Genomic DNA, 12964 nt, shown 5'->3' with positions numbered 1-12964 from the left:
GGGTAAGGTGGTACAACACCAGGGCACTCCTTGCAAAGGTGGAGCAAGCTACCAACACTCCTATCTCAGTATCTCCTATAATGCAAAACACATCTCCTTGCGGATATGTCTAATGTTATGCATTAAGGGAAGGGCCACTACCCAGACTAGTTTCGACCTTTATTGAGGTCTCTTCGGTGGGAGCCAGGCCCAAGTGGAGATACCAGGCAGAAGCATTAGCAGGCCATCTCTACCCATAGGAGTTGCCAAATGGTGTGCCACCCTTTTTTGATAAATTACTCTGGATTTAGAGAAAGATGTTGAAAGTTTATTTTTCACTTGGTTAGAGTATAATAAAATTAGTTTAATCCTTTTTCCAAGTGTGAGCAAACAAAGTTTGTGCCTGAAAGTATCTTCAGGACTGGGGTAAGGTGGTACAACACCAGGGCAACTCATTGCAAAGGTGGAGCAAGCTACCAACACTCCTATCTCAGTATCTCCCATAATGCAAAACACATCTCCTTGTGGATATGTCTAATGTCATGCATTAAGGGAAGGGCCACTACCCAGACTAGTTTCGACCTTTATTGAGGTCTTTTCGGTGGGAGCCAGGCCCAAGTGGAGATACCAGGCAGAAGCATTAGCAGGCCTTCTCTACCCATAGGAGTTGCCAAATGGTGTGCCACCCTTTTTTAATAAATTACTCTGGATTTAGAGAAAGATGTTGAAAGTTTATTTTTCACTTGGTTAGAGTATAATAAAATTAGTTAAGGAGATGTGTTTTGCATTATAGGAGCTGGAAGTTGGTAGCTTGCTCCACCTTTGCAACGAGTTGCCCTGGTGTTGTACCACCTTACCCCAGTCCTGAAGATATTTTCAGGTGCAAACTTTGTTTGCTCACACTTGGAAAAAGGATTAAACTAAATTTATTATACTCTAACCAAGTGAAAAATAAACTTTCAACATCTTTCTCTAAATCCAGAGTAATTTATTAAAAAATGGTGGCACACCATTTGGCAACACCTATAGGTAGAGATGACCTGCTAATGCTTCTGCCTGGTATCTCCACTTGGGCCTGGCTTCCACTGAAGAGACCTCAATAAAGGTCGAAACTGGTGTGGGTAGTGGCCCTTCCTTTAATGCATAACATTAGACATATCCACAAGGAGGTATGTTTTGCATTATAGGAGATACTGAGATAGGAGTGTTGATAGCTTGCTCCACCTTTGCAACGAGTTGCCCTGGTGTTGTACCACCTTACCCCAGTCATGAAGATACTTTCAGGCGCAAACTTTGTTTGCTCACACTTGGAAAAAGGATTAAACTAATTTTATTACGATCTCATTTTCTTTTCTGTTGTTTTTGAATCACTTCCTTTTATATTCTTAATTTTTTCTCCAGGAAAACTTGAAGTTATAACTCCCTCATCAATAGCATGTTTTATTATACATACCAAATAACATCCTTCTTTTTACAAATGTGGCTTACCTGATTTCCGTTACTTCCTGACTTACCTGTTTCCGTGCCTTGTTATTTTCTGCTTAATTTTCTTTTTTCTCTCAATGTTCAATTAAATGCTTCTCGACTTTTTGTAATTCCTGCATCATCTCTCTGATGATCTGCTTTAATTTTGCTATTTTGGAGATTAATTCATTTTCATTAGCCTCCTCCATATCTCCAGTAATCTTGGTAGCAGGACCAGCCTTCTTATTCTTGCCTGCAGTGCTCTTTTTAGCATTACTTTTTCTAGTGCGTTTTTGGCACCATTTTAAACTTATACTTATCGTTGAAATATCTTAATAAAAATGTTATAAAATACTAAGTACACTAAAATATACACTAATATGCTATAAAACACTAATTTTCTAAGGAAAAACAATAAAACAGACAAAAATGGAATCATATAAATATATATGCCATGAAAAAGTAATCACAGAACTATCGTATGTTAATTTTGCCTAATTACACTTTGCTGAAATTGTAATTTTTTATTTTATTTTATTTTTTATTTTTACTGAAGAATTTTATTCCAGATTCTCATGAAACAATTATTGTTTGGTCCAAATAATGAATATGTCGAAGTGTCACTTTAGTTGCATCCTTTGACGTTAGCTAAGTGATGTGTTTTGCTAGCTGCTTCTCCATGTTAAGTGGAACAGGGTATTCTGTAAACATGCTTATACTTCCCCATATTTGTGTTTTCCATACTTATGACAAAAAATAAGATTTCCATTATGTGCCAGTTATGACCTTGCATATATGAGATCATGTCAGGTAATTAACTTACATTTAGTCTGATAAGTTTACTGATTGACAGTGAAGTGTATATATGTTCTTTAAGAATAATTAATTTTTTTAACTTTTTTTTTAAATTTACTACAGAAATGAAATGTTCTGTTTTTTTTCAGAAAATTTCAGTAACGAAATTTTCTGTTTTCTTTCTTGGCATACTTAAGTCATACATGACCAATATGTATAATGTTTTGCCGAAATGTGTGAATGTAATCAAGTAGGTAAATAAAATTTGTCTCTTTAATGATACTTCAGAAGTCATCCTAAGATAATTTTCATTCTTTATAGTAATTACTATGTAATTCAGTGCTAGGGTAGTGATAATAGAAGTTCTATGAAACTGATAATTAAATTATCATCTACGCGTGAATAGGCTTATGTGTTCGTCAAACATTTTTGTAATAGATCTCACGGTTTGATATGAACACAGATGATTAAGAAAATAACTATTTATTAACTTAAAAGCTAATATTTCGCTGGTATTATATCCAGCATCTTCAGAGCACACAACTCAAAGTTTGTTACAAATGATAAATAACCACAATTCGGTGTAACAGTGGGGCTAGTAAAAGTAATTGCAGCGTGCAACACAAGACTAAAGTCCTAATGTGGCGTCATCTAGGTTAAAAAAAAAAAAAAAAAAAAAAATCAAAGTTTTGAAATAGTAGTCCAAATAATAGTAAAATTAGCAACTCTCATCCGTTCACCTAAGGACAAATGCACTCCTTTATCACATCCAGGAGTCTATGAAGTGCCCTGTTCTTGCCATGAAGCCTACTACGGACAGACAGGAAGAACTGTGGACATCTGCCTCAGTGAACACAAAAAATATATCTGACACTTTCACTATGGCAAGTCGAGTCTGGCAGACCATGCTTTGGATACCCCTGCACACAGGATCAATTGGAAAGAAACAAAAGTAATGCACAGAAGCTTCTACAAGTCAGAGAGGTTGTTCCTGGAATCAACAGAAGCCTTAAAACATACTCCGAACCTTAACAAGTATGGTTGTATAAATCTACCAAAGATTTGGGAGACAGTCATCTTAAGACCAAATTAATATTTATTACTTTTATTTTATTTCATTTTTTCAAACTTTCTAAGACTATCATTTGGACTACTATTTCAAAACTTTGAATTTTTTTTTTTTTTTTTTAACCTAGATGGCGCCATATTAGGACTTTAGTCTTGTGTTGCACACTGCAATTACTTGTACTAGCCCCACTGTTACACCGGATTGTGGTTGTTTTGCATTTGTAACAAACTTTGTGTTGTGTGCTCTGAAGATGCTGGATATAATACCAGCGAAATATTAGCTTTTAAGTTACTAAATAGTTATTTTCTTAATCATCTGTGTTTATAAATTATCATCTATTTACGAGAATATTTCTTACTTACACACTTGTTTTCCTCAGTTAAGCAGAAGGCCCATAAAAGTGCCTTCTGCTTAGATCTGTATTTCAAAAAATTATAAGTACTGTTATTTTATAAGTACCATTTGATAATTTCTAACAGTATATGTCAAGTAGACAAGTAATGTTGACAATTATCTCTTCTCTTTTCTATACTTTTAGTAGAAAAATGAATGATATTGCAATCATTTCTGGATAAGTACATGTAGCATGATGTAAAATTTTATTATCCTTTTTTGTCTATTTCTATTGTCTTGTCTTATCTTATGTCGCCATTGTAAAATTTAATTTTTCCTTTATCTATCTTATGTATTGTTCTCTATAAATCTTAATTACACTTATATTGCACTTGTATCTGTGCCCTTAGACATTCTTCTCTAGTAAGACTTTATTCTCTTAACTTCTATATTTCTCTTGGCCGATCTTTACATATAAGAATGATGCTAGTGGTTTGGGGGACAAAGGGTATACTAAAGGTCAATGCCAACTCCCTTGTCTCTACACTGGTTCTAATTCCTTTTTTTAGATTCAGGAAAAATTAATTTTCACTGCGCCATCCCGAATCCTAGATTAACAAAGAATGTAGAATCAAGGAACCAGAAACAGTTTAGCTTACAATCTTATATTACTATAGGTTCCGTTTGCAGTCGTAGCCTCACCATAAATTAATCTCCCGCTGTGTGTCCATATTTTATGAGAAAGTGCAATAAAGAAGAAAATCAAGCAAGTCATCAGTTAAACTTAAAAAGCAAAACATTTAAATTCAATCGAAACATCTTACACATTATGGTTCTACAGAATTAAGTAATCTGTTATTTCTAAGGAATAAGTATTAATTATTCAATTCTCTATCTCTATCATAGTATGCACAACAAAGAACTTCATACATAGTTAACAAATTCTACTTGATAGATCCAAATCATTCTCTAATACTAAGGACATTTGTTAATTGGATTACTAAGATAACTCCACATGCTCTCACATTATTTCATTTACAAAATTCTCAAGATTTCTTTATCATTAAAAGAAACAATCTTTGCTCCATGTGCTATTGCACTAATTCATTCACAAAGTTCTCATAATTACTCTGTCATTAAAAGAAACAATCTCTAGAGTCCTTTATAAAGTTACAGACATTCTTCTTATTACACATTTACTAAAAAAAACAACATAGACTGTACGTTACCAAATGCTGGGGAATCGTTTGGCCGCATTGCGTATCTCGTCTGGACAATCACTTTCGACTCCAAGTTGATTCTGCTATTTTTCTGAGGCATTCTTCAAGATTTCAAGCTGTACTTATCTCTGCTGCCTAAATTAGGTAGACGTTGTTCTCTGGTGAACTGGCTTAACATCGCAGTGATATTTCCGTAAGCATTGGTGACTATCTTCTGCTAAGCTGATTGCCGCCCGGTAAACCTTCGGGAATTTCACGGCATAGTTCCTTATTCATTGTCTCGAATCCGCGTCTAAAACGGGGAACTAAAAGTTGCCACGAGGAGGTTCCACACACAACAGCATAACCGCAGGAATGCATGAGGTCCCGAGCAAAAAGAGAGTTCTTCTAGGCGCTGCATGACCTATTTAAATTGAGCATCACATGTTCACTCCTACGTCATCGATTTCTCCTCCCCAATTTCTATGTCACCCTACGTCACCCAGTACTTAGCGCCACACACAGAATCCTAACGTATTCTTTGGAGTGTTTGAGTGTGTGTGTGTGGGGGGGGAGCTACTTGTTTACGAAAAGGGTGCACCTGTACTCTTTGTTGCACGTGTTTCGATTCCGACCACCTTTTATTTAATCAGATTATCTCTTTCTCCCAGCAATTTATAAGTATTTACACTTAAGCAAAGATTTAAGCAATTTAGCAATTCATAATACTTTACATTATAACAAAATAAATGAAAGATTCTCAGTTTAGTAATATTTTAGTAATTTACAAGAGTTTAGTATATTCTGATATATCAATAATTGATTCAAAATATAACCCCATGTTAAGTCTGAAGGAAACATAAATTAATCCAATTTTAGTTTCATTCAGAACTTAACAATGATATTGCTTCTTTTGCATTTTTATTTTTAATTTTTTACTTTTTTTAAAAAAAAAAAAGATGCCCAAACTTTACTTTTGTTTGGAATCTGAAATACTAGCTTCTTAAAAATTAAAAATTAAAATCTACATAGAATGCTTATAACATCAAATAAATATTCACACACATAAAAGAATTGAGGTGCAAAAAAACAGTAGATACGGACATTTTGCTGTATAGATACAAGTGAGATTTTGCAGCTTTATAGTAGTTGCAGGGGAGAACTCAGAATCATCTCTGGATGTTGAGTAAGGAAGTGTGAGGTTCTGGATCTCCTCATGGCATGCAGAATGGGATGTCAGTGAATGTTGTGGGTGCATCTGTAGTAAATCGTTCAAAGAATGATTTAATAGGTGCAGTATATACAATACAGCAAATCTCTAGGGACCAGAAACATAGTTCATTATGATGCAAGGTTCACAGGAAATGGTGTGAAATCATATATTGATGACAGAAAATAAGGAAAGCCAGGAACCATACATAAAGTATATAAAGCAGTGACATGAAAAATGTATAGGAAAAAAATATGAATAAGCAAGAATATGAAATCAATATGTTCTTTTGACCCTCAGTCTCCTTTGTATTTTAATTTTAACAAGTTGATATTCCATATTCCTCACAAGAATATAGTTCAGGCAACTTTTTCATTTTGTTTTTCTGTAAGAATAACTAACTTATTATTTATAATGAGATGGTAACTCCATGATATATTAAGTCTTCTATGAAACCCACCTACTCAATACACAGTTGCACTCCTTTAGCACTTGATTGGGTATGTAGAAAAATATTCGTTATATAAAGATGATGTTTCAACTATTCAGGTAACACATTGTTCATTCTATTCAGTATTTTAATTGGTGACATGTTTGGCATTTTTATAAATTTTGGCAGCCTACATATTATTGCACCATATATAGATTATTTTTACTATTCATAATTTCTCTGTATCGCCAAATTCATATATATATATTTGCTTTACCAGTGTGAATTGGAAGATGAAAAGGAAAAGCTTGGAAAATATTTTTCTGAAGGAAATGGTTGCGATTGCAAAGTAACATCACTCTACTTCAAAACATTTATGAAAAAACAAGCTGAAGGAGATGCACCATTAGAACATATTTATGGAAATAAGGTATGGAAATTCAGTATTTCATCTATTATTAATGTAGCTAGATGATAGGTTGAATCTTTAGTTTTGCTGATGACAATATTTAATGGATTGTGCACTACACATAAATCAATAAATTTTCTAGAATATCTATTCTTACAACCTTAAATATTGATCTTCATTGGATTGTATTGATCGGTTAAATTTGCTGCTAGACAGAAATCAGTCCTGTCTTATTTTTTTGCAGCAGGAGTGGAGATGTGAGGGAGGGATGACTTTTCTTCATGTTTATTTCTGATAATACCCAAATCTGAAGATAACGTAAGATTTATCATGTGATAACTTTTTATTATTATTAATATTATTGTTCCGGGCAACTACAAGAAGTCGACAGACTCATCGAGGGAGGCCCTAACATCATGTCAAGAACAACTATTTGACATTGACACAGTATCTATCATACCTTGCCTTGAACTCATTCACGGTCGTAGCACCCACAACAGACTCTGGAAGCTTATTCCACTCATTCACCACTCTCCAAGTAAAAAACCTAGCTCTAACTCCCTTGTCAACTCTCTTGCCCAGCTTCCATGCATGTCCCCTAGTCCTCCCACCACCAGTCATATTTTCAAAAATATCTTCTGGATCAATCTTATAGAAACCCTTCAGTAATTTGAATGTCTCAATCATATCACCCCTCCTTCGCCTATCGTCCAATCTCTGCAACCCACAAATCTTCAACCTATTCTCATAAGGTTCATTCCACAGACCTGCTATCATCTTGGTCACTCGTCTCTGGATCCTCTCCACTTCCTCCCCATCACGAAGAAACCCTGGACTGATAAGACCCCATCTGGATAAGATGGGGTCTTATCAAAGCTCGATACAGAGGAACAACAACTTGTTTGCCTCTGCATGTTGAAGTATTTTTCAGAAGCCAAGTGATTTGATGAGCTGATTTAGTCACTTTTGCTTGCAATGTGCCCCCTAAACTTCAATTCCCTATCTACCAACACTCTCAAATCCCTGGCCTCATCAATCTCCATTCTTCATCAATCTTCATTCAGGTCTTCTATCATTTCCATTTTATCTCCTTTCAAATCATTCAAACTTTAGTCTGCATTCTCTCTGATCATGAATATATTTGGATGTATTGCCTACACTTCAGAGATATCACACTTTGACATATCACACTTTCAAGGGTAAATCAACATTTGGTCTTTTGAATAACCTACATGTGAATTCTGTTTTGCCTTAAATCTTTACAAATGGTTTGTAACATAGTGGCGAAAATGTATTGAAAGAAAGGAAGATTAAGCTTATTGTTTGGTCCAAATAATGAATAGAATATGTCCAAGTTTCACTTTAGTTGCATCCTTTGAAGTTAGCCAAGTGAAATCGTTTATGAGAATAAAATGGAGGCCTTGAACTATCTTTTGTTTTTTATTTCACTGACATCTCTTTTGGGTGTGGAGCAATCGCAAAGAACTTACTTTCAGAATGCCCTTAGTACTGTTGGCATAGCTTTGGTTACTATGAAATTAATTGTTCCCTCTGAAACCAAAAAATTCAGAGGGGACAATATAATTATTATTAATTATTATTATTGTATGGGTATCTAAACAGAGTCCAAAGACTCATCGCAAGAGACCCAAACTATCCACACAATGTGTAATACCTTTACTTGAAACTGATAAAGCGCTAACAACTGACTCTGGCAACCCATTCCATTCATTCACAACTCTCCAAGTGAAAAATCTTACCCTCATATCCCTACTGACCATACTTTTATACAACTTCCAGGGATGATTTCTTGTTCCTACCCCCTGTAGCTAAGTGCTGAAACATTTTTCCTGGATCAGTCATATAAAACACTTTAAGTAACTTAAATGTTTCTATCAGATCTCCTCTTTTTCACTTATCAACCAGCTTCTTCAGACAACTTGCCATCTTGATTGCCTGCCTCTGAATCCTCTCCACTGCTTCCTCATCCCCAAGAAATGCAGGAGACCAGACCTGAGCACAGTAATCCAGATGTGGATGTATCAAAGCCTTATAAAGAAGAATAACTTCCTTATCTCTATTTAGTGCGTTCTTCAATAGCCAAGTAATCTTATGAGCTACCTTACCAATCTTATTGATACATCTTATAAACTACAACTCTCTGTCTTCATACAGTTCCATCACTGTGGTACACAGTGATGAAAAGCTTGGTGAAGAACAAGCTGGATTCACACCAAATAGAGGCTGTCAGGAGCAGATCTTCACTTTACGACAAATAGTTGAGAAAGCATAGGAATATAACAAAGATCTGTATTTAAGTTTTGTAGATCTGGAAAAGGCATATGACAAGGTGCCAAGAGAGAAGCTATTCAATACGCTACAGTTATATGGTGTCAATGGGGCATTATATCAAGCAATACTTAGTCTTTATTTGAGTTGTAAGTCAGCAGTTAGAATTGAAGGAAGTAGAGGAAGATGGTTTAATATTAAATCTGGTGTAACACAAGGATGTACATTATCCCCTCTGTTATTCATTATCTATGTGGATCACATTATGAAGGAAAGTGGTATTAAACATGATACCAGAATTGGAGATGTTAATGTGAGCTCTTTGCTTTATGCGGACGATTATACTTCTGAATAAATCCGCTACATGTTTGCAAGATTGTCTGACTAAATTGAGTAACTGTTGTAATAGATATGGTATGAAGGTCAGCATTAAAAAGACAAAGACAATGAAAATAAGTAGAATTATTGAAAATGTCAACTGTGTTGTGAATGGGAAAACCTGTGGAACAACTAAAACATTTCAGCCACTTAGGCACGATTTTTAGTGAAGATGGTAAATTAAATATGGAAATAGACAACAGTATCAACAAAGCTGGTATGGTAGAAAATCAATTGAATAAATTCATATGGAATAAGAGAGAAATTAGTCAGAACACTAAATTAGCCTTTATTTGAGTTGTAAGTCAGCAGTTAGAATTGAGGGGTACAAGACAGTGTTCAAACCAGTTTTAACTTATGGATCTGAGAGCTGAGTCAGAAATAAAACACTTCACCAAAGACTAGAGACTGCAGATATGAGAGTCCTGAGAAAGATTAGAGGCGTGAACAGATGGCATCAATGGCAATATCATATTAAAAACGAGGATATTAGGAAAGAAATTGACATTGTCAGCATAGCATCCAGGAATGCGTTAGCAGAGCTATCTCAGGTGCTATGGTCACTTAAACAGAATGAGTGAGTAAACATTAGCAAAACAAGTGTTCTCTGTCAGGTTGGCAGGAAAATGACCCAGAGGAAGACCGAGATATAGGTGGATTGATACAGTACAAAGTGCCTTAGATGATAGAAATATAAGATCTGATAATGTTGGAGTCTTGACAAATAACAGACTGATTTGGAGGAAAATTGTAGATAGGAAGTTAGTAATGATGTAAATTTTTCATGTAGTACTATCATATCCTGTACACCCCTTGAAGGTACATGTCAGGAATTTGATGATGAGGTTTTACACTGTGTTTCACTCTCTTACATTTCTCTCTGTATTCTTTAAGAGCAAAAGCTGACTTATTTACCAGGAACTTTTGATATGCTTTCTCCTTTTCCTTCACTGCCTCTTTAACTTCCTGTGTCCACCATGGAGTTCTGATTTTTCTATCCTTGCAGACTACCTCACCACATGCCTCTCTGGCTGAATCAATTAGGGCTTCAAGGCTTGCCACTGAATCTGCAAGGTTTGGTTCCTGTTTTCAAGCTCTTTCATTTTTACTTCAATAATCTTTGTGTATTTTAGTCTACAGTTCACATCTGAGAGCTGCTCAACTTTTATTCACTTTAAAACTTTCTTATATGTCATTCTTTTCAATATGTAATTCAATTTTATCCTGCTCAAGACTAAATAGTGATCACTTCCAATTTCAAATCCTCTGTACACTCTAGTGTTCTGCACCATGTAGAAAACATCACTATCAACAATAACATAGTCAATGAGACTTTTTTTATTCCTTGCCTCTTCTCTCCATGTGAATTTGTGCACATTTTTATGTTGGAACATGGTGTTAGTAATAACCATTCCGTGTCCTGAGCAGAAATCCAACAGGTATTTGCCATTATTATTAGCTTTGCTCTTTTCTCCAAATTTTCCCAAAATATTTTTGTATGTCTGACAAACATTTCCTACTCTGCTATTTAAATCCCCAACAATGACCAACTTTTCCTTTTTCATTGTGTCAGTTGCTTTTTCTAAAGCATCAAAAAATTCTCCACTTCTATCTTAGTAGAACCATCTGTGGGACCATAGACAAAAATAAGTCTCATTGTCCAATTCCCCATTCTGATATTAGACCACATCACTCTACTTGAGTCTGCCTGCCATTCAAGAAGATTAGCCTCGTATTTTGTGTTGAATACTATGGCTACTCCTTCTTTTCCTTGATTGTCATTTCCTGAATATAACATTTTGTATTTATTGCTCAGAAAGATCTCACCAATTTTTGTCTTTTCTGTTTCAGTCACCCGTATTATGTCGATCTGGTACTTATCCAATTCCTCAGGTAGCTCTTTTTCTTTGCCATTCAGGCTTCTTATGTTGATAGTACCGATCATTAACTCTGGTGATGTTGAGTTGGGGTGTGCTTTCAGATTTGTTCCAGTATTTGACTTTTTACTGTTCGCCCTGGTTCCTTGGCGAAAACAACGGGGCCTTGTTTAACCAGGCGATGCCCCAGCCGGCATGAAATTTTGTCATGTTGTACCATCATTTTGTATATTGGTTTAAGCCAATAAAAATACAATTTGGTCGGCTAAATCCCAAATTGCCAGCCCATCCTCATTTGTTCAGTATCCAGGTAGATACTCAACAGGGTGCACCACGAGAAGGTGAGGATTGGACGTTAGGTCAGAAGCCCTGGTTGGTTCTCCGCATTCCTTTAAAGGCTATGTGGAGGCCTCCTCTCAGTTATACAGCTTTCACTCTTAAGCACCCCCTGCATAGAGTATCATATTCTTACCCCCCCCCCCCCATTTTTGTGTTTTCTTTTTTTGACCAATTTTTCCAGTACTTTTACCACCACCACTTCTGTAATACTGATCTATAACTGGCTACTGCAGTCTTAGAACCTCCCTTATGCATGGGAATTATTTTGCCCTTTTTTCCACACCCTTGGAACTTTACCAGAGCTGAGACTTCAATGAAATAACCTTGTCAGGGACATTGCCAGTTCCATTGTACATTCCTACAAAATGCATGCTGATGTCACATCTAATCCCACAGCTGTATTTACATTGAGATTCTGCAATGTCCTAAGAATCTCCAATTCATCTATCTCTGTTCCTACATATGTCTCTGTCACATATGTCACAGCATTAACTTCACTTGTATGATATATCCTTGTGAAGTGGTCACTAAGTAACTGAACTGTTTTATCAGCTTCTGGCACCTCATGACTATCAGCACTCATTAAAGGTTATTCTTCCATAGTTATTCTTCCTCTTACTTTCCACATTGCAAACGAAGTGGCCTGCTTGTCTAGTTTCATCTCATAATCTTATTTTGCCTTCCTTACCATACTGGTCACCTTTCTTCCCTGATCCTTGTACTGTTCATGAGTTTGCTGGTCACTTTTTTCCTTATATATCCTCCAAAACATTGTCTTTTTCTGAAGCTCATGCTTAATGATAATACTCATCTATCTAACTCCAACCTGATTAATCCTCCTTGCCTTAGGTATACAATTTAATATTGCTTCTTCTAGATGCCATTTAACTATCTCTCCTGCACTAATAACAGCATTCCTTTGCAGGGTTTTATTCTACAGCACAGCTTCGACCTTCCTTCTAAGCTTGTCATAATCACTTGCCTTTTAGTTCCACATATACTCCTTGATATAAATTTGTCTTCTTTTTACAGTATCCCAAGTCAAGACTGCATAGTCACTTCTCCCAATTGGCGGCAATATGGTCACTTTAGTTACAGGATAGCTTTTCTATTCCAGTGACCAGGTCCATTACTCTAACACCTCGTTAGAGTATTGGACCTGGTCACAACACGTCCCCTGTATCACGTTACCT

The 12964-nt window shown here is 35.7% G+C and overlaps 1 protein-coding gene across 3 annotated transcripts in view; it reads left to right on the top strand.

The window, feature by feature from the left end:
• Positions 1-12964, top strand: part of LOC150107165 (tRNA (uracil-5-)-methyltransferase homolog A-like) — a 424227-nt gene that overhangs the window by 222912 nt on the left and 188351 nt on the right. For all 3 annotated transcript variants that reach the window (XM_090391689.1, XM_090391688.1, XM_090391687.1), the window contains exon 9: positions 6760-6909. In XM_090391689.1, coding sequence (XP_090247815.1) covers positions 6760-6909 — 150 coding nt within the window. The remainder of the gene's footprint in view (positions 1-6759; positions 6910-12964) is intronic.

Source organism: Typopeltis vanoorti, chromosome 4, assembly GCF_054136105.1.
Source record: "Typopeltis vanoorti isolate ZY-2024b chromosome 4, IOZ_Tvanoo_1.0, whole genome shotgun sequence".
Classification (NCBI taxonomy): domain Eukaryota; kingdom Metazoa; phylum Arthropoda; class Arachnida; order Uropygi; family Thelyphonidae; genus Typopeltis; species Typopeltis vanoorti.
The sequence above is the reverse complement of the archived record's forward strand: the minus strand, read 5'-3'. Positions and strand labels throughout refer to the sequence as shown.